Genomic DNA, 19,951 nt, shown 5'->3' on the forward strand with positions numbered 1-19,951 from the left:
CGATATAGTCCCGTCGGCGGGGCGCTGCTGAAAAATGCTCAAATGGATACCGGCCACCCGACTACACCCTCTTAAGAACCCTCGTTACTCCTACTGATCCCCCCATCTTTGTTAGTAATCCTTCCATTACCACCATCCGTGTACAACATCTTTAGTACATCCTATTAGCCATCCACCACCTCTTGCCCACGGAGCACCTCGTTCAAGATAAACGCCAACAACTTCGACTTCAACCTGTGAGCTCCCCGTCGCCGAAAGCTGGTTCAACCGTGCTGACTATCGCGTCCCCGCTCCACGCCATCGTCTCGTTTTGTCACCCGTTTTTCTCACGTCTCCCGTCGCGTCATTCCGCCTCTCAATCCACACCGCGCTGCCATCCACCATGGTGCCTTCCGCCTCTGCTATCGGTCCGCCACCAACAGCAACAACATGGCTGCCATGGCTAGTTACGAAGAGATGGAGGCCAAGCGCCAGGAGGTAAGTCCATACAGAACGCGAACCCTTTTCCACCTCGAGCTCCAGCCGCGAACCTCTGTATGGGGCTTTGCAGCCTTGGTCAATCAGGTCAAGGCTCTCCCACCCAGGGTAGCTGGGCTCTATGTGGCGGGCGACAGGAACCAAACAACCGCAAACTCGTTGGCAGTTGCATTCCTCGTCTTACCACCCCCCCTCAACCTTCCATTTCCATGCCAAAGGAATGCATGCTGATGCGGTTTCCAGATGATGGCTTCTTTCAAGGACATCGCCAATGCCATGACTCGCTGCGTTGCTATCATCGAGGAGTACGCGCGCCTGTCCCCCTCTGCCCTCACCACCTCTGCTGCTCTCGCTGCCGTTGAGGGAGGTGCCATGGGTGCTGCCGAGGTTCTTGCTGCCGCCGCTATGGCCAACAAGAAGTCTCGCAAGCAGAAGGAGAAGAAGCCCAAGGACCCCAACGCCCCCAAGCGCCCTCCTTCTGCCTACCTCCTCTTCCAGAACGACATTCGTGAGGAGATCCGCCAGGCCCACCCTGGCATGCCCTACAAGGAGGTTCTCAGTGTGATCGCCAACCGATGGAAGGATCTTGATGAGCCCGCCCGTAAGGTAAGCATCTTGATGTTGCGTCTCAACTGACATCAGGTCTACGAGGACGCGTACAACGAGGCCACCACCCAGTACCGTGTGGCTGAAGAAGCGTACAAGGGGGTGAGCGCCGCGGGTGATATTGGCGATATTGCCCTGGTGAGCCGTTCTCGTGACTAACCGTTAGGGTGCCCCTGCTACTCTTGGAGCAGTTGCTAGCGACGTTGTTAGCGACGATTCATCCTCTGAAGATGACTCGTCCGATGACGGGGCTGTGAGTGCCAATTCATTTTTGGGCACGCCTGCTGTTTCCGGTTGTCCCGCAATGCCAAGTCGCTGACCATCTTAGGCCGGCACCGCTGCCAAGGTCTTCCCTTCCGTTGCCACCCCTGTTCTCCCCACCACTCCTCAGTCGACAAAGAAGGACAAGAAGCGCAAGTCGAAGGACGAGTCGACTCCCGCCGACAAGAGCGGCAAGAAGAAGAAGAACAAGGAGTAAAACTCCGAACGATCTAAAACCAACCTATGTCCTCAAGCTATTCCGGGTGTTGACTCTCCTCTCTTCTTTTCATTTTCCGTACGCGTGTGAATCTTCGTTGATTTCGAGAGGCCCGAGAGCCTCACTCGGAGAGGGGTTTGCTTGTAGTTCCTGTCACTGTCGTTTGCAGTGTGACCCGTAGTAGTAGTAAAAACAATCGACAGTATTGCAGTATAAATGTTAGTACCCCTTTCTATTTGTTTCCTTCGTTGTCCAACTGTGCATGCACTCGCCTCTTTCATCGTTGTTAAAACGCGCTTCAAGTGGCGTGCTGCGAGTGGCTGATGGCGAGATGTCGCGGTGCGAGCCGTGCGCAAAAAACGAAGCAAGTGGCCTGTAATCTTAAATTAACCGACGATACGACATGGAAATCCCGGGCCGGAAGACCGGCATCACGGCGTCCAGAGATCTCGGCCGGCCCCGGTAGGGCAGCAGCGGTCGAAGTCGTGTGCCCACATAGTCGGCGATCCTTGCGTTCTTGCAACAACATACACACCAATGTTCCACTTGCGACGACAGGCGGTGCGCTCGCTGCGCCAGCGCCAGCTCGCCCAGCGGTATGCGTCTACCGGACCGCGTTCCGCCGGATCCGGATCCGGATCCTCCGCGGGCCGCGTCGTACCCGCCGTCCTCGGTGTCGCGGCTGTCGGTCTCGCAGCGTACGCTCTGGGACGAAGGGAGCAGGCCAACATTGACGCCAAGCCTGCCGCTGCTCCTACCACGGTCGCCGCAGCTACTGTCGCTTCGGGTAGCGTCAACCCTGCCTTTGACCCGAATCCGAAACTGCGACACCGATTCGGCTCGCCTGAGGATTACGCCGCGGCAGTGGACGACCTGAAGGGGCTCTTTGACGATGACCACATCACGACGGACGAGGAGGACCTCGCGCACCACGGTGGCTCGGCGTGGACGTATGGCATTGCGCTGCCCCCAAGTGCAGTTGTTTACCCCGAGACAACTGAGGATGTGGTCAAGATCATGAAGGTTGCGACTAAGTATCGCGTGCCCGTTGTACCGTATGGCAGCGGAACGGGACTGGAGGGCCAGTTCAGTGCGGTGAGTGCCGGCTAAAGACGGGGGTTTGTTGAGCACGCTGACTGTCAGCCCTACGGAGGCATCTGCGTGAACATGACGAAGATGAACCGCATCCTTGCGCTGCACCCGCAAGACGGCGACGCGGTCGTGCAGGCTGGACTGGGTTACGAGACGCTGAACGCCGAGCTGGCCGAGAAGGGGATCCCCCTCTTCCTGCCGCTCGACCCGGGTCCAGATGCGACCATCGGTGGCATGATCGGGACGGGATGCTCTGGCACCAACTCTGTGCGATACGGTACGGCGCGCGGCGAGTGGTTCCTCAACGTGACTGCTGTTCTGCCGGATGGGACGGTGCTGAAGACGAGGCAGCGGAGCCGCAAGTCCTCCGCTGGACCGGACATGACCAAGCTCTTCGTCGGCGCCGAGGGCACGCTTGGCATCATCACGGAGGTCACTGTGCGCCTCGCGCCCTTACTGCCTACGCGTGTCGGTGTCGTGTCGTTCCCAAGCGTGAGGGCTGCCGTCGACGCTGTGGTCGATATCCTCAATGACGGAGTGCAGGTGCAGTGTGTTGAACTGCTTGACGCGCTCAGTGTTGCTGCTCTCAACCACTCGGGCATCATGCCGAACAACCTGCCGGAGAAGGATTCGATCTTCTTCAAGTTCCAAGGGAACCCAACCGTCCTCGAGAACAGCGCGCAGACTGTCCAGGATCTGGCTGGCCGGCATGGAGGCGGCAACATCCACTTCGCCGCGGACGAGAAGGAGAGCGCTGCTATCTGGGCCGCGCGCAAGGGTGCCCTGTTCGCTGCCCTCGGACACTCAGGCTACGAGACGCCCATGCTGTACGGCAACGACGTGTGTGTGCCTATCTCGGCGCTGCCCGAGCTCGTCGCCGACTCCCAGGCAAAGTTCAAGGAGTTCGGCATCTACGCGCCCATCCTTGGTCACGTCGGAGACGGCAACTTCCACGCGACCATCATCATGAGAGGTCTCGATGAGGTGCCCATGATGAGCAAGGTGATGAGCGGCATCATCAAGAAGGCCCAGGAGCTCGACGGAACATGTACTGGCGAGCACGGCGTTGGTATGACCAAAAAGAAGTACCTCCGCGACGAGCTCGGTGATGGTACGCTCGACCTCATGCTTCGCATCAAGAACTCGGTCGACCCGCTCGGCATCATGAACCCCGGCAAGCTTTGTGAGTATTGCTCGACGCGCAACGCTAATCAAGCCCAGACCCGGACGAGCTCATGTACGAGGAGGTCAAGTGGCCGCCGAAGGCAGGCTCCTGTTGTTAGATATTTAGATGCATTAGTTCTCACTTGGCTCGCCGTTACCGCCATTACCCAGCCACTCTTCTTCAGACACTGACCAAACCTTCTTTGAGATCAGAACGTGGCCCTTAGGGGGATGGCTCGGAACACTGCCTTCAGCAGGGGTGTTCGCAGATTCTGGAGAGCTACATGAGAACAAGCAGAGCCCAAAAACGATACACTGAAGGGGAATCGAACCCCTAACGCATCCTTGCTCGATGGGAAAGATGCATGATAGCCGTTTCACCATCAGTGTCCGCTTAGACCGCTGCGCCAATTGGCTGCGGAGTTAGTCGGCTGTCCGCCCAATTCTGGTGCCCTGATATCCGAGACTCGTTTCAGGTAATTATTGAGGTAGGTGGTCCATCTGTGTCGTGCTCAGCCTCATGCGCGCTTGGAGGATGGCTAGGGTAGGCTGGGGACAGACCAGCATCGGGAACAGGACTGAGTGCTTCCTGACAATGCGTGGATTCGCAATCTGGATGCATTCTGAAGGTGAGTGACTACAGGATGTCGAGAATTATGGATTTCCATGGTGTCACAGTCCGTCGTGCCATAGCATGGCTAACTGCTTTCCGACATAGCGAACGCGGCACAAGCCGGAGAACAGAACACGCAGTGCTTGATTCTACGTCGCCGTGAGATATGATGAGCCATTGCCAGGCCCGGAATGAGCAGGGAACTCGCAGGTAGGTGCTAGCCTTTACCCCTCGCTGGCCTCACCCGGCCATTGCCCATCTCCGCTTTGGCACCCCGCGTGAAGAAACTGAAGCAACAATGAGGGAGAGTATCGGAACAAGAGCCAGAGGGACAGTGACAGTCGTAGTACCTCGCAGGATCGCTCGACAGCCTTTGTGATCGCCCACGAAACCGCACCTGGGAAGTGAGCCATAGGTTAGTAGCGGGTGAGTGAGTCCCTCTCAGTACTGCTGTATGCTTTGCATTTTTCTATCCTGTGTAGGGTGTTGGTGCTAGATCTTGACGTCCTTGAGGGTGACGTCCGGGGATCCGTCCTCCTTGATGACGGTGCCGTTGAGGTTGGCCTGGGTTCCGACGCCGATCGAGTGCGGCGAGGCCTGGAGGAAGGACGACGGGTTCTTGAGGCGGTAGACGTGGGGGAGCTCGGCCTCGTTGTAGAGCAGGCGCGTGTCGGCGGCTTGCATCGTGAGCTCGAGGTGCTTGGCGTTGCGCTCGTCCCACAGCTTGCCGTCGCCCTTCATGTTGTTGGCGTACCAACGCGTGATCCACGGCGCGTTCTTGTCCGCGGCCTCCTTCTCGAGGTTGTCGTTCGAGACCGAGGGCGAAGCCGAAACACCCTCAATCGGCGAGGGGCCGTACTTGACAGCGAGCGCGACGGCGGCAATGGCGATGAAGGCGTTGCGCCAGGTAGCGTTCATGAAGTCTGCATGTTAGCTCTGGAAACGCAAGCCCGTAGCATTCAACGGGCTCGACTACACGACGGACGACTGGGCGGAACCTGCGTGGGACCGTGTTGCACCACACCCGAACAGGTCCGGCACACCTCCGGTACAGCAGCTCGATCTAGCCACCCAACGAGGTAGAGCTGATCGATCGGACATGTGAAACGATGTTGTCTCCAAATGTCCGATCGCCTTCGCTCCATCTGTCCGGCCTCCTGCACATGCTCCAGCTCTGTGTCTTTCTTCCAACACCGGAGCCACTCTCTCTCTGAGCCGTCTCTGAGCCGTCTCCAAGCATGTCTCTCGTTTCGAGTCCGTCGTGTATTCGTCGACCTTCCCTCGGTCATCGGAGCGTCTGATACCCACTCTCAACGGTGTCGTGCTCGGCGGAGCCGTGGGCGCCGGAGTGGCCGCCGCGGCGGGGAGCGGAGGTCGAGAATCCTCGAGCGGCCCGCAGGGGGCGAGCGGCGTAGCGGAGCATGGTGGTGGTGTGATGTGCCGTAGCTCGGTGTCGAGACCTTCGTAGCTCACTGAGTGCGTCTCACCACCCAGCGCGAGCAGGCAGGCAGGGTGCAATGCCTGCCGTCCCAGTGGCCCGGGGTTTCGGCGTTTCAGCGGTGGCTGCCCGTCCGCCTGTGCCTGGATTTCAGTTCGAGTGCAGCGTTTACAAGAATCGGCGGGCAGGAAGTGATGCACGCGGGCAACGATGTAGGCAGAGCAAGTGCGAATGCATGTGGTTCGGGCTATAAATGTCTCCTCTAAGCATACCTCAGCTGTCATGTGGAAGTTGGACAAACAAGGAATAAAAGAGGACCCGCGCCCCCATCTTGTGGGAGCGTCGGGTTGGCTTTCTTTTGGCGACTTTTTGACCCCCCGGCCTGGAGGAATGCAGAGCGAGGGGCTTCGAAAGTGCCAACGGTTCGTTGACCGTCGTAGAGATACAGAGAGCGTCAGTAAGATCATGTTCGGGTTGCTTGATCGGTGTTGCGAGTCGTTGAACAAATGCATACAATTGTTAATCTGATGTTAGCTACGTCCGAAATGACACCAGCAGCAGCACGGCAGTGCTCAATAGTACTCACCTTGCTAATCTTCTAAACCCTCCTAGGTCGGCGCGCACGGGTTCCTCCGATCTTGATCGGGGTGCGGTCCTCAACGCGAGTGATGAGGTTACGGATGTCCTCGCCCTCAGGTCCACCGATGGCGGTAGCGGCGGCGTCGCGCCCGTGCCCGAACAAGCCCTTGAACGCAACACGAATGTACATGCGCTCAACGTCTGTATCGTTAGCTGTTTGCTCATTGAGACGCCGCCGCGTCCTGAAGTCCGAAAGCTCTGGTGCGAAGAAACCAGCCAATGCGAGCGCCTCTTCTGTACCCCTTCCGAGCTCCGTCTTTTCAGCCAGTACTCACCTTCCGGATTCTTCTCCTGGCGTTGCCTGAACTCCTCCGCAACCTTCTTGATCTGCTCAATCATACGGACCGTAGCCTGGTGCGCGGCCTCATATGATCCTCGCTGCGCACCCTTGAACTTCTTTGCCTGTCCCGCAAACGTGTTGGGGACGAGGGGGCCGATGCGGTCGGTGAAGGTAAGGATGCAGTTGTTCGCGGAGCAGGCGATGGTGAGGGTATGCGTCGGGGCGCGGTCAGCGAGGCCGTTCGAGTTGCGGTACGGCTCGGGCGACTCGGGCTCCCAGCGGAGAGGAGGGACCTCGACCTCGACAGGCTTGCGGCGCGGTCCCGCCTGGGCGGCCGCGGACGTGGCGAAGGAGCGCGCGGACAGAGACGCGAGAGCGTCAAGCGTCACGCGCGACGAGGTCGCGTGCTGCGACGCACGGAGGAGCGGCTGGAGGCGGTTCATGGAGGCGATGGGTGATGAGGAAAGATGTCGGGGCGACTTTCCAAGCCCGCCAGGCCGCCTGGCAGACGCCAGCCAGCGACTTTTTTCCCGACCAGGCGGCGGGTGTGGCACCCGAACTCCGCCGGCCGGTGGAGGTCTCCCACCCTCTCTCGACTCTAGATTCAGATGCGGTCATGACCTCGCCATCGACAAGCCGACAAGCATGCTCCGACCACGAACATTGCGGGCACTGCGTGCAGTCCGAGTACCGCGGCCGATACGGTTCTACTCTCAGGAATCGTCCGACCATCCTCTCCGCCCCAACGTTCCCCTCACCGAGCTCCAGCAGCCGGTCACTCCGCTCGACCCTCCGATCCTCTCCATCCCTCCATCATCGCTTTCGCGAGCTGACCTCGAACGTCTGCACACCCTTGCGGCGCTGAACCCACCGCCAGCCGGCTCAAAGGAGGAGGCGAAGCTTCTGGAGGAGCTGAACGAGCTCGTCGGTCTCATGGACCTCGTGCACGAGGTCGAGGTTAACGAGGACCACGGCGAGCTCCTGACGCATGGCGTGCCCGAGATGGTCTTTGACGTCGACACCAAGCACACGCTGCAATCACCGCCAGAGGGCAAGCGTGACCGCGAACTTCTGGAGTACGCGACGCGCCGCATCGGCGACTACTACGGCTTCAAGACTGAGGCGAAGGCGGCGAAGGAGCGCGAGGAGGCTTAAACCACAGACAGCAGACCACTCATGTATCATCTACCGATTCAGGATATCTTTCAGCAATGCATACTGATCTATAATAGCGCGAGGTGCGCTTTTGCTACGTCTAACACGATGTCGGCGGCTCTGTAGCTTAGAAGAGGCCGAAGGGGTAGCCGCCGTTCTTGATCTTGAACAGGCGGATGAGGAACGAGTACAGGACAACGATGAGCGCGACCCAGAGGAGGACGCCGACGCGCTGCTTGTTCGTGTTGGCCTGGGCGGGAATGAGCGTGGTGAGGATGACGACGGCGCCGGCGAGCGAGGCGTACAGCACCGCGACGACCTGCGTCTCGAGGCCGTACTGGTTGCCGTAACCCTGGGCGATCCAGTTGACCTGTCCGTTCGGGCCGGCGGTCACGTACGGCGCACCCTTGATGCGGTTCCACATGTAGCCCGAGGTCCAGATCGTGACGGCGATGATGCTGAGCACGCCCCAGAAGATGCGGGACTGGGCGACGGGGATCCAGAAGTCGCTCGTCGCGTAGAGCACATAGCCGGCCGCTCCGATCAGGAAGGGCGTGATGATGAACGGCCAGGGAGACATCGGGCGGTAGATCTCGAACGACACTGGCGTCGTGGACTTGACAAACGAGTGGAGGTTGGGAAGGCCGAGGCCGCTGTGGATCAGCTGATTTCGAGGAGCACAGAAAGCTTCTCTCCAGTACTCACGCGCGGTTCAGGTCATACTGCTTGCGCTCCTTGCTAGCGCGCTCGCCCTTGTTGGGCGGGTGGTAGAAGACGGTCGGGGCAGTGTTAAGCTGGAGCTTCTGGTACACCGACTGTCCGTCGGCGAAGTCGAGCTCGGCAATGAAGTAGTGATCCCGGGCGTCCTTAGGCACGCGCTGCCAGCTCTTCGCCAGCTCCTGGTACACCGGCTCAAACTCGTGGCACGGGTTGCACTTGTACTGGGCCCCCAGCGCCGTCAGCTCGACGAGCACGCCGTAGTCGCGGTCTCCGGACAGAATGTCCTCGTAGCTCTCCGAGTCGAGGGTGATGATGCCGTTCTTCGACTTCGCGGCCAGTTCCGCCCAGTGTTCCCGTCCCGGGTTGGCGGCGAGCGCTGCCGGGAGCAGCGCGCCTGCGAGTCCAAGCAGAGAGGACAGACGCATGGTTGTTGTGGTGGTTTTGGACTGGTCAATGTTGGCACGCGTCACTAACCTCGCCCGCGCTGTGTCGTGGAGGTCGCGGCCGGACGGAAGCAAAGTGTCGTCACCACCACGGTAATCTGCGACAACCGCTAGCATTGCGGGTGGCCCAAGTGACAAGACGAAGCTGAGCATGCACAACGCATTGCCTGACATGCAATTTGCACTGCTTGACACGATAAACCACGATGCATGGGGTATCTACAATGCGTGGTTGATGCTAATTGTACAACGATTCACGATAGCAGCCACGATGCTCGAGCATAACTCTCGGCGGGTTTCCGGCACCAGCATCCAAAGATCTAACCCTCACCAAACGACATACCTCCTGTCCTCGTTGTACTGGTCTCCGTCGATCCTGGAACCCTCTCCGTTCTCATCGAGGAACCTCATCTTCCTGACGCCATTCTGAGCCTGCTTCCACCACTTCTCCGCGCTGACGCCCGTCATGGCGTACTGGGGCAGGAGCTCGAACCCAAAGATGCTGTTGGGCACGTTGCCGTTCACGTTGTATGACTTGGAGTACGCCTCCTTTGCGTCCTTCGAGATACGGGTGGCCTGGCGGATCATGGGCCGCCACGAGACGCTCTCCGAGAGCCAGTTGACGAGGTGCACGTGCAGCATCGGGCGCCACGGTTTGCGGCCGAGCTCATCGATCCAGTACGCGTTCAGCCACTGCTTGGGGATCTCGTAGAAGTGGTCCGAGTACTTCGGCTGCGTCCGCAGACGGAAACCCATATAGTGCTGGTCGCTCAGCTTGCCCGGCAGCTTCGTGTCGCTGATTAGGTCCTCGAGGAACTGCAGCATCGTCGGGTGCACGCGGATGAGGAAAACGCCCGCGTTGAAGCCGTTGTGATCTTGCGATCCCAAAAGCAGCGGCTCAGGCGTCGTATTTTCCGGAGGGAGGAGGACGTGGATCGCCACCGACGGGTCTGAAACGATCGTATCCGCATCGGTGTACCTGCCGGGTCAGCTCCGATCGTACTATCACACGTACAGGATCCAGTCGGCTGTCTTGTGCTTCAGCTCCTCGCGCATGGCGTCTCTCAGCACGAACACCTTGTTGAAACTGCCATGAACATTCCGGCCGCAGTAGTTCCCGCCCGTCGTCTTGTGCCGGTACCCCCACGCCTTGGCGTACAGCTTGTGGCTAAGCTCGCTCGCCATGTCAATACGTTTTCCCCGAACGTGTTGCACGATGAGAATCTTCCTGTTCCCTTCGAGCGAAAGCGGTGATTCCGGGTGTTCAAGCGAGGTCATGGCCCTCTCGAGCGAGGCGAGCGCTCGGCTGTCGGCGCGCCGGTTCGCGACGACATAGGCTGTCCGCGAGATGAACACAATCGAGGCGATGAGCCCCACAATCCACAGTAACAGTCGTCTTCGTGATCGGAGCATGTTGCAGGAGCGGCGAGAGGAGGGTGGGGAAGACTTCTCCAGATGGTCCGGGTTGGACCTTCCTGACAGCGACATCGTGGTCTGTGCTCGCGGCGCCAGGGGCTGGGTCGGAGTAGAGCGTGTGAGGTGTGGCGGGCGTTACGCCAACGTTCAATGTTGTTGAATGTCGTGGGATGGGTTGGTTGAGCGATGAAGAGAATGGCGAGTGAGTCTCATGATTGCCTGTGCTGCCGGCCGCACGGTGATCGCCGTGGACACCGCATTCGCTCGCGTCTCTTCCAGCCACGATTTCCGGGTCCGTTCCTGACGCTTAGCCGGATATCTGCTTGTAAGTCCGAGATTACTCCTGCCAGAACACCGTTGCTGCTCCAGCCAAACGTGAGTGGAAGCTCACTGTATGCTTCGACCGTAGTGAGTTGCCTTTGTTCGCACCCTACACAGTCATGCACACGATGTGCTGCAGCCTCGGTGTCTATTTTTGCCTCGCCGAGCTGCGCAACGTGGTTCCGCAGTCGACGTTCACACGTCTCGGTCTCTCAGACCGGTGCGCAGATCTTCCCCGATCACGCCCGTCGCTTAGCGCTTGGTCATCTCGTCAGCTGGAGGATTGCGGCTGCAGCGAGATATTTGGAGATCTAAACAGACAACGCTTTCATTGATTGATCATAAGTATAAACGTTGCGAACTAAAGTCTAATTGGTTTGCGTGATGAGCCTAAGATGCTCGGGGGTAGAGGTCTAGGTTGATTGGGAGAATGTACTGAAGCGAACAACGGGAGCGAAATGCACAGGCGTTGAGTAGCTTAGAAGGCGGAGATACCGACCGCGGCGATGACGGCAGCGGCGACCGAGGCGCCCGAGACGGCGATGGCGGAGGCGCCAGAGCCAGCGGCCGAGGAGGCAGAGCCAGCAGCGCCAGAGGTCTTGGAGCCAGCGGCACCGGTGGCGCTGCCGACCTTGGAGGAGCCGGAGGAGAGGGCGTTGCCGCCAGAGGTGGCAGCGCCAGAGGAGCCAGCACCGCCAGCGCCAGACGAGGCGGCGTTGCCGCCAGAGGTGGGGGCAGCACCGGCGGCACCACCAGCGCCAGAGGAGGAAGCACCACCAGCAGCACCACCGGCACCAGGAGCGCCAGAGCCAGAAGCACCAGCGGCGCCAGTGTCAGAGGCACCGGCAGCACCGCCAGAGGTGGCGCTGGCACCACCAGCACCGGCCTCAGCACCAGAGGCACCAGCAGCGCCCTCAGAGCCAGAAGCGCCGGCGGCACCCTCAGAGCCAGAGGGAGCGGCGCCGCCCTGGGCACCGTCAGCGCCGGCCTGGGAGCCCTCAGCGCCAGTGGCACCAGAGGCACCAGCGCCGGCAGCAGAGTCGGTGCCGGCGGCACCCTCAGCACCGGCAGAGGGAGAGGCGCCAGCGGCACCACCCTCAGCGCCGCCAGCACCAGCACCGGCACCAGCACCAGCGCCAGAGTCACCACCAGCACCGGCGCCGCCCTCAGCGCCAGCAGAGGGAGCGGCACCACCAGCGTCGGCGCCGCTAGCACCGGCCTGGTCCTGGGCGTAGGCGAAGGCGGCGACTAGGAATGTTAGCGGTTGAAGAGTGGTGGTGGCCAAAAGGAAGGTGACTCACGAGTCGCGAAAGCAGTAACGGCAGTGAACTTCATTGTAAAGAGTGTGGTTGGTTGTTGGTGGTTAGAGCGTGATGGGGCAGACGAAGGCGAGACGTTCGTGAAGAGGGCAAGTGGCCAAAACGGTTTGAAAGAGGTATATGTTATGTTGAGAGGAGGGAGGAAGGCGAGTTGGCTATATATGTGCTCTGTGGTCGGTGGGGGGTGAGAGCGTTGTTTAGTGAGTAGCCCGAGTCGGTCGCGATGCGCTGACATGGGTTGCTATCCACTGGGCACAGCGGTGCACCGGGTGCAACCCCCGCAGCATCACAGAGGGGATGTTCTGCCTCTCCTGGCAAGCAGTTGCTCCGCTGTGCCGTGGTGCCGTGCCCTGGCTCGCAGTGCTTCGTACCTCGCCTGCTGCGGTGTTTCTTCCGTGACTGCGGCTAAGCACGCTGGACGCGCTGGGCATGACTCGCGAGCGCGGCGCGCAGGCGGCAGCCGTGCCAGCTGTGCCAGACAGGGACCAAGGATCATCACTTGAGCCTCGAGCTGCTGCGGATACTCAAACGAGGGTGTTGCACCGTCGCTGCGTCGCAGTGTCGCAGATTCAGTGCACCTGTACGCGGTGCGCGAACCGGGGTACTGGGGTAAGGGTGCGGCCGATGGCGGCATGTTACCCCAGGTCGCGCAGGTCGGGGGACTGTCGTGCTTGTCGGGGCTGCGTGAGCTAGGGGGTCAGGGACGATCGCGTACATCTATCTCTGATCAGTCGGTCGCAGGCGCGAGGCGAAAGGAGGCAAGAGCGCATGTATGCGTTGGTCTGGCTCGCAGTTCCCATGCCTTGTCTCCCTGTCTCGGTCTGGGGAATAACGAGGCCGCTGGCCGCTGGGCTGGGGTCGCGCAGGCCGGTTGGTCACCGTAGTCAAGCTGCGAAGCATCCAGGAGATGAGAGCAGGATACCCAAGGAACGGACCAAACATGCGCCGCTCGTCGTAGCCTCCGGTCACCCCAGGGTGTGGACCCTGGCGGGCCCTGCCGTCTCTGTCTGCGGTCTGCTGCAGACCTTACTCTACGCGTGTTCAATCAAGCCCCACGTGCACAGGGGGAACTCTACTTTGGAATGCCATCTTGCGTAGCTTCCGAGCACTACGGTTAGGAAGCCTGAACACACCTGGCCCAGAGCGATGGACTCAGGTTGACGCTAGAAGCACTGCTGGCCCGGCATCACCCCGAGCAGAGTGTGACAGGGCGCGTATGTCGCAGCACTGCACACAGATTGTACAGACGTACAGAACATAGAACTGCCCCCCGGGTGCGACGCGTTGACTCGCAGCATGCCCGGTCCGGAGACGGGAGGGTGAAGGCCAAGCGGGGGCCAAGCGTCGGAACCGATTACCGCTACCGATCTTGGGCCAGGCCATGGCGACCTCGCGGCACATTTCGCATTCACCTGGCGTGCTTAGTGCTTGATCGTGTCGCGCGTCTCAGATGCCATATGGCGACATGCTCCATGCGATCATGCGCATCATGCGACGCTGCCGACAGACTCGACTGCGCTCTTTCAAATGCAGCAGACTGTGGTGGAGCCTATTAGCCTCGCCTGATGCATTAATTAACTCTACGCTGCGTATATGTGCGTCTCTCTGTGGGATCTATGGCGGCTATGGCTGGCATTGATGAACTGCGCAGGCTTCTCACAGGTGTATGTAGTGGCTTGCGGCGTGCTACACCCATTCAGCATGCATCACTGGCCCCATTGGCCCACTCCTTGCTGTTGTTTGCATTTGACCGACATCGATCACCGACCGGTTCCCAGCTCCCAGCGTACAGCAGTGCAGCAAACAAGCCATCGCCGTTTGCGAGTTCGAGATCCTGTGTACCGTGTCACCATGAACCTTCTGCCCACGCCCCGGTGACCGCCGCAGTAGGAGCACAAAAGTAGGGTGGTGATGTCACCTGTGCACCGCGTCACCAGCAACGTCTCTCGTTGGCTGCTGCTACGCGGTACGCGGTGTGCGGTGTTGATCGATACTGGTGTATTCACCGCCTAGTCCAGCCCGCAGCGATCGCCTGTCGCAGTCATTGCAACCCATGCATCGAACGCTGCGCCCGCACCAGCAGAGCCGGCCGAGCCGACTGCGCACGCAGCGATCAGTCACGTCCCAGTGTCCCAGCATTCCCAGTGTTCCCACCTGAAACACCGTCGTCCGAGGGTCCGAGCCAGGCGCGCCATGTGTGCCAGGCGCAGTCACTTCAAGCTGGACCAGAACGCAAGCGGCAAGCGTCTACAGCGCAGCGCGCCCAGCGGCCAAGCACTGGACCTGGCTGCGGCATCACTACTGATTGCATTCATGTACGCCGAGCCATCCGGACATTCCCCCGATGCTTGATGCCGCATGCCGGTTGCCGCAATCCGAGTGGCCGCCAGCGGATCGGATGAGGTGACTGTGCAGCCTGCGCTCGCCTTCTAGTGTGTCTAGTGCCGTCCGGCGCAGCCAGACTAGCCCAGAACGTCGTGTGAGGCAGCTGCGTCCGCAGATCAAGCCGTCGCACTAGCTGTGCTTTTTCTTCCAGCCGACCGGGTCGTCTTCCTCGCGCTCCTCGCCTGCCACCAGCTCCGCACTCCGGCGCAGTATCTCGCTCCAGCTGAGTGTCTTCCCCATCCGATCCCGTTCCATCCCCTGTCTTATCCCCGCAGTCTAATCGACACAATCGGTGGCCAGACATATAAGAGCGGCGGGTCGACAGGCTGCGGGTTCCTGCTCGCCATATGATCAATCTGCACCGGCTGCACCGGTCCCACCAATCTCACCGATGCTGCGCCGGTGCGACGGTGTCACTGCGGCCTGCGGCTGGCGGTGTCCATCTGACGTGCCCAGATACCCAAGCTCTCATCCACGCAGAGCTAGGACGCGACGCCTTTTATTGCGGGCACCTGGCCCGTATAGCGGCCAGAGGAAGCGAGACTGCTTCTGTACCGTTTTGAGTTTGCCAAGTGCGACCTTGTTCTCCCATTTCCGTCTGGCCGAGCGTGACTCTGAAAGCTTTGCGAGTCTTCCTCTGGCTCCGGGAAGAGTTAAGGCAGTTCCAGATGTGTTTCGGCTCAGACTCTGTTTCTCCCAGGCGCACTCATTCGCACAGCGGTGTATGGCGTGACTTATCACGCCGATCGCACGGGACCGAGTCATCTGCGCGGCTTCATACAAACCTGCATGAATTAGACGGCGCGCATGGGCGTTGTTAGTACTGCGACTCTGTCTGCAGAAGAGTGGCCTTCTTGTGCGTATGGCGACATCGCTGCACGCTCGTCGTATCGCGCGCCAAGCCAGCTGAGAACGACAGCGAGAACGGTAGCGCGAACGCGACGCCGCGACGTGCCTCGTTCCTCTCGGGTCACTACTCTGCCCGAGCTGCCGAGCTGCCGAAAGCCTAATCTCATGCTTCAGTCCCCGTCCTTGGAGGGTCCTGGGCGGCTGAGACGGGCTCTGGCACGTCGCTTGCTGTTGGACGTGCTGCTTGGAGTCGGGATTTTGCCCCCTTTAGCATTGCTTTCGAGCTAGAAGCGCCGTCAATCGTTGATCGCAAGACACTCTCGACCAGCCTGCGACGTCTTCCCCCTCACTTAGTACGGGTGAAGCGCCCCCTCTGCCCCATGCTTCATCCCATTTGAGAACGTAGTGGATAGCCCTTCGTGTGAACGACCCATGGAAGAATGCCGGCCATTAGTCTCAGTTCCCGGCGACTGGCACTCAGGTCTGATCGTCGACTCTGCTACCACTTCTTTTGACAATCGACAATCTCTTATCGTGGCATGTGACCTCGGCTGCATGTACTTCCATACGCCCATCGCCCACGCCTGGGCTCTGTCAGTCATCTGACCCCCGCCGATCACTCACGCGCGGCTGACTCACCCGCCCCCGCGCCCTCTTTCATATCCCGCAGTCCACACAGCGACAATCATCTTGGCATTCCCAGTCGAACCGGGTACACCGGGGTTTGCCAGCCCAGCCTCCTGCGCCTGAGACATGAGGCATTTCTCGACGTCTCATGACCATATGACTTGAACGCTGATTCGCATGTGCCCGCCGCAGAAGGGGAAGCTTTCCATTGCGCAGCTTGCACCGCCGTTCCCGCCCATCGTTACTCCACCCTCATCGTTCCGGACTCGGACGCACGTTTGCCCATGGGTATGCTTACTTGTGCACAAGTGAAGGCTTCTGCACAGCCTCTTTGCTACAAGCTACAGGCGCTGGAAGCGACTGCACGATCGCAGGAAGTGGCGGAAGATCATTCCGGGGTATCGTCCGCCATTCACCACGAGCCTCGCTTCTCGCCTTCACGCGAGATGCCCGCTTCACTCACGACAGTGTCTCCCAGTCATCCTTGCCGCCACTAGAGCCCACTCGACTCCGCTGACGTTCGTGCTAGCCCCATATGGACCGCGCGTTCAAGCCATACCTTCCTCGCCACCCGATCGACCTCCACCTCCACCGCCACCAATATCCCACCTCACACCCCACCACTCTTCTTCCACCCGACCGTCTTCCAACGAAAGCTCCCACACTTCCCAACATTCCCAACACCTCCAGAGAGTCGAGAAGAGGTCAAAAAGGTCCTCGCCGGGATTTGAACCCGGGGCCACTCCCAATCCCTCTCCGGAAGAGAGGAGGAGGCAAAGCTCAAGATGTTAGATCACCCTAAGAGAGTATGGTTTCGAATCGCTCTACGACGCTATAGTCAGTATGATAACCACTACACCACGAGAACGTCCTGATTCTGGACGAGAGTTGCGCCGGCGCGGGTGGGGATAAGCCTTCGGCTGTCAGAAATGCAAAAAAAAAAAAAAAAACGTTTGGATGGAATAAAGGGTGTGAAACGGTGCGAGGGGAAGAGAGGGTTGGAGGAGTGAGAACGTGAGGTGCGAGAGGTGCGAGGAGGAAGGGAGGGGAAGATGTGGGGGTGGCGGGGTGCGAATGTCTCGGCGTCGCTGACACTGCACTCTCGAAAGCGATCGCTGTCTGTTTGCGGGCTCTGTAGGCTCTACTCTCTCTGATGAGGCTGCTTTCCCGTCCGTTACTGCATTATGAGGAGCTATGCCGAGCCTCTGTTAACCACATGACCGAGTGCATCAGGGGGCGGCGCACCTCAACCGCCGACGGCGGGCATGAATGAATGTCAGTCAATACTATAAACCAAAGACGTGTGCAAAGCTCAGCGGCATCTGTACCACTCGCATAGGGCTAGGGAAAGAGTAAAATACAACGTCGTCTGCCGAGTTACAGCGACGAGTCCAGACTAAAGAGACTAAAAGAGAAGGGTGTGTGCTAAGCTAGATTGCTGCTTTCTATCGAGATCATGACAACTGCGCGATGCGACCCGCCAAGGCCGCTATGGCCGCTGCGCGAGACAGCGATTCACGCTCATCTCGAACGGTGTCTGCCCACTGGCACGTCGGCGGGGCACGTTGCTGTTGATCTGGAGCTCCTCGGCCCCAACGCCGCCCAGGAGAGCTTGGTACGAGTAGCTCTTCGAGACGGTGTTGCCCCTCCGCGGGCCCTTGCGCGTCTTGCCGAGCTCGCGGAGCGTGTTCACCAGACTCTCGTGCGCGTCCCGGTACTGCCCGTCTGTGAGGCCGACGCGCACCTCGGGCTCCTCGCCGTTCGCGATCGCCTCGTGCACTGCCATTGCCTCTCGCGCACTGATCGCCCATCGCGGCCGGTGGCCCTTCTTCTGCGGCAGGAAACGCGAGAGAAGGTGTGCCGTCTCGGCCGTCGCTTGGCTGAAGCCTAGGCTGTGGTGGTAGGCGACCGGGTCTGTGGTCGTGTTCAAACGAGAAGCGGCGGCGGCGGCCTGGGCTGCTGTCTGTCGCGAGGAGGCGGCGCGGGATACGGGCGGCCGCGGCTGCCCAAGCACGCCCTTCAGCGAACGCACAGAGGAGAAGGAGCCGACACGTTCTGGCCGCGTTGGTGGGGGCGGGCGGGCTGGCGCGCCGTCCTCGTCCCAGCCCTGGCCCTCTACTGTCTCGCAGTTGACAACGGCAGGCGCTGCAGGCGGGTAGTGCAGGGACGCGACGCGCTTGGCGCTCTTCGGCGAGTCGAGGAAGCCGCTGCGTCCCGTCGGCGAGTTGAGCGGATGCGGCGGAGCACGCAGGCTCTGGATGCTGCGCAGTGAGGTGACGGAAAGCGGGCGAGGGAGGCTCGTCGAGCCCTTGACCTTTTGTGCGGGCGCATCGGGCAGCTCCTCCGGACTCGTCTGCACGTCGTCGCCGCTGAGCATGCGGTCCGTTTTCGGCTTGGCGTCCGGCGTCTCGCCGCTCTCACCATGCGTGGGGAGCTTGGCCGTATCCTTCGTGGTGCTCTTGACGGTCGCCTGACTCGTCTGGCTCGTGTGGCTGGCCGTCGAGTCGCCGCGCTTGGTCTCCTTGACCGTCTCGCCCGTCGCGTCCTTCTCCCGTCCCTTGCCCTTGTCCTGCTTTTCCGCCTCCATCTTGGGGAAGGGGTACTCTTTCGGCTCAGGCTTGGGTTCGGGCGCCTTCGGCTTCTCCTCCTGGACGACCTCTTGGTGGAGGGACGTCAGGCTCGTCGTCGAGTCGGCGGGGCGCGTGAGCGAGATGCGGCTCTGGGAGCGCTGCGTCAGCGACGGGCGGCGGCTCGCGGGCCGGCTGGCAGGTCGAGAGCCAGGCTGCGAGTTGGCGCCGCTCGTAGTGCCGCTCGGTGCCGAGGGCGTCTGGAGCGGTGTCGGCGTGCCAGGGAATCCCTTTGTGCTCTGCTTCGGCTCGTTGCGGGGCGAGTGCGAGGGCTCGCGCAGATCTGAGGGTGACTCAGCAAGCACCTTCTTGCCCTTGTCGTCTCCGCTCTCCTGCGCCTCCTTGTCCTTGGCCGCCTGCGCCGCCTTCTGTTCCCGCTCCGCAGGGCCGGTATACGTGTTGTCCTTGAGCGCCGTGGCGGGTGTCTCCTCGCCGCTCTCCCACTCGCCGTCTTCCTCGCCCTCTGCCGCATCGCCAGCAATGACCTCGACCTCGACACTATCCCGGTGCCGTCCGCGGCCCGAATTGTTGCTGTCGTGTCGCGAGCCTTCAGGGCGCTTGCCCTCCGACGAGAGCACGGAAGTATTCGACGGCGTGCGGCTCACGACGGGGGCGGGGTCAGACGCTTTTCGTGACGAACCCGAGCCCGTATCGCTCGTCGTGCGCTGCATGATTGCGCTGGATCCAGCCGACTCTTTCCGGCGCTGCTTCCCGTCGAGCGCGTGCATCGTCAGCCCGGCCGCGAGGGCTCGGCGGCCATCGCTCTCGCCCGACGATCGACGAGAGCTACGCGAACTTCGCCGCGCATGTCCCGCGTGCCCGTGGTGATGAGCGTGGTGCACACCGTGGTGCCCATGCGCATGGTGGCCGTGGGCATGATGTCCGCCGTGGTGGCCGTGGGCATGGTGGGCCGAGTGCACTCGGGTGTGTTTCCGCTTCTGATCCCGGTCCGAGGAGGTGGTGGACGCAGCGGCGTTGACGTTTGCGACGCCGTTGCTCGCCGTGGGCGAGATGAGCGTCGTCCCGGACGATGCCGACATGACGCAGATGGCCGCTGAGCCTGGAGCTCAGCAGAGGGGCGGCCGAGGAGCTGCCGGGTTCTGTCGAATCAGGCGAACAGGTCGGTCGTGGATGTTAGGTTGTTGGGTTGGGTTGGTGTGGGATTGCGCTGCGCTGTGCAGCGGAGGGTGTTGTGCAATGTATTCGGAGAGTTTGACGTCGAGTCGTCGAGTCGCTCGGCTAGGAGGTGGGATCCTGGATGCTCAGGCGCTCGATGACCGGCACGAGTTGAGAAGCTTTTAC

At 60.7% G+C, this 19,951-nt stretch overlaps 8 protein-coding genes and 2 non-coding genes across 10 annotated transcripts; 3 read left to right on the forward strand and 7 right to left on the reverse strand.

Annotated features, from left to right (window-relative positions):
* Window positions 1–429: 429 nt before the first annotated feature.
* Window positions 430–1,561, forward strand: A1Q1_06955 (nonhistone protein 6; the record flags this gene model as incomplete). The annotated part of the gene is made up of 5 exons (XM_014327204.1): window positions 430–477; window positions 721–1,083; window positions 1,129–1,185; window positions 1,250–1,336; window positions 1,412–1,561. 5 exons carry the CDS (start codon window positions 430–432, stop codon window positions 1,559–1,561), a joined length of 705 nt encoding a protein of 234 aa, XP_014182679.1.
* A 537-nt stretch (window positions 1,562–2,098) lies between these two features.
* A1Q1_06956 (uncharacterized protein) lies at window positions 2,099–3,936 on the forward strand (the record flags this gene model as incomplete). Its single annotated transcript, XM_014327205.1, has 3 exons — window positions 2,099–2,656; window positions 2,705–3,836; window positions 3,875–3,936. The coding sequence occupies 3 exons, from the start codon at window positions 2,099–2,101 to the stop codon at window positions 3,934–3,936; spliced, it is 1,752 nt and encodes a 583-aa protein (XP_014182680.1).
* Window positions 3,937–4,128: 192 nt separating this feature from the next.
* On the reverse strand, window positions 4,129–4,207 carry A1Q1_t203. Its single transcript has one exon. It is a non-coding gene; the product is annotated as a tRNA-Gly (tRNA).
* A 715-nt stretch (window positions 4,208–4,922) lies between these two features.
* A1Q1_06957 (uncharacterized protein) lies at window positions 4,923–5,853 on the reverse strand (the record flags this gene model as incomplete). The annotated part of the gene is made up of 2 exons (XM_014327206.1): window positions 4,923–5,353; window positions 5,739–5,853. The coding sequence occupies 2 exons, from the start codon at window positions 5,851–5,853 to the stop codon at window positions 4,923–4,925; spliced, it is 546 nt and encodes a 181-aa protein (XP_014182681.1).
* A 613-nt stretch (window positions 5,854–6,466) lies between these two features.
* Window positions 6,467–7,230, reverse strand: A1Q1_06958 (uncharacterized protein; the record flags this gene model as incomplete). The annotated part of the gene is made up of 2 exons (XM_014327207.1): window positions 6,467–6,741; window positions 6,783–7,230. 2 exons carry the CDS (start codon window positions 7,228–7,230, stop codon window positions 6,467–6,469), a joined length of 723 nt encoding a protein of 240 aa, XP_014182682.1.
* A 202-nt stretch (window positions 7,231–7,432) lies between these two features.
* On the forward strand, window positions 7,433–7,942 carry A1Q1_06959 (uncharacterized protein; the record flags this gene model as incomplete). The annotated part of the gene is made up of 1 exon (XM_014327208.1): window positions 7,433–7,942. One exon carries the CDS (start codon window positions 7,433–7,435, stop codon window positions 7,940–7,942), a length of 510 nt encoding a protein of 169 aa, XP_014182683.1.
* A 127-nt stretch (window positions 7,943–8,069) lies between these two features.
* A1Q1_06960 (dolichyl-diphosphooligosaccharide-protein glycotransferase) lies at window positions 8,070–10,518 on the reverse strand (the record flags this gene model as incomplete). Its single annotated transcript, XM_014327209.1, has 4 exons — window positions 8,070–8,595; window positions 8,648–9,250; window positions 9,449–10,084; window positions 10,181–10,518. The coding sequence occupies 4 exons, from the start codon at window positions 10,516–10,518 to the stop codon at window positions 8,070–8,072; spliced, it is 2,103 nt and encodes a 700-aa protein (XP_014182684.1).
* Window positions 10,519–11,320: 802 nt separating this feature from the next.
* Window positions 11,321–12,177, reverse strand: A1Q1_06961 (uncharacterized protein; the record flags this gene model as incomplete). Its single annotated transcript, XM_014327210.1, has 2 exons — window positions 11,321–12,090; window positions 12,144–12,177. The coding sequence occupies 2 exons, from the start codon at window positions 12,175–12,177 to the stop codon at window positions 11,321–11,323; spliced, it is 804 nt and encodes a 267-aa protein (XP_014182685.1).
* Window positions 12,178–16,734: 4,557 nt separating this feature from the next.
* On the reverse strand, window positions 16,735–16,890 carry A1Q1_t202. Its single transcript has one exon. It is a non-coding gene; the product is annotated as a tRNA-Tyr (tRNA).
* A 621-nt stretch (window positions 16,891–17,511) lies between these two features.
* A1Q1_06962 (uncharacterized protein) lies at window positions 17,512–19,689 on the reverse strand (the record flags this gene model as incomplete). Its single annotated transcript, XM_014327211.1, has 1 exon — window positions 17,512–19,689. One exon carries the CDS (start codon window positions 19,687–19,689, stop codon window positions 17,512–17,514), a length of 2,178 nt encoding a protein of 725 aa, XP_014182686.1.
* Window positions 19,690–19,951: the final 262 nt, after the last annotated feature.

Source organism: Trichosporon asahii, assembly GCF_000293215.1.
Source record: "Trichosporon asahii var. asahii CBS 2479 unplaced genomic scaffold scaffold00009, whole genome shotgun sequence".
Classification (NCBI taxonomy): Eukaryota; Fungi; Basidiomycota; class Tremellomycetes; order Trichosporonales; family Trichosporonaceae; genus Trichosporon; species Trichosporon asahii.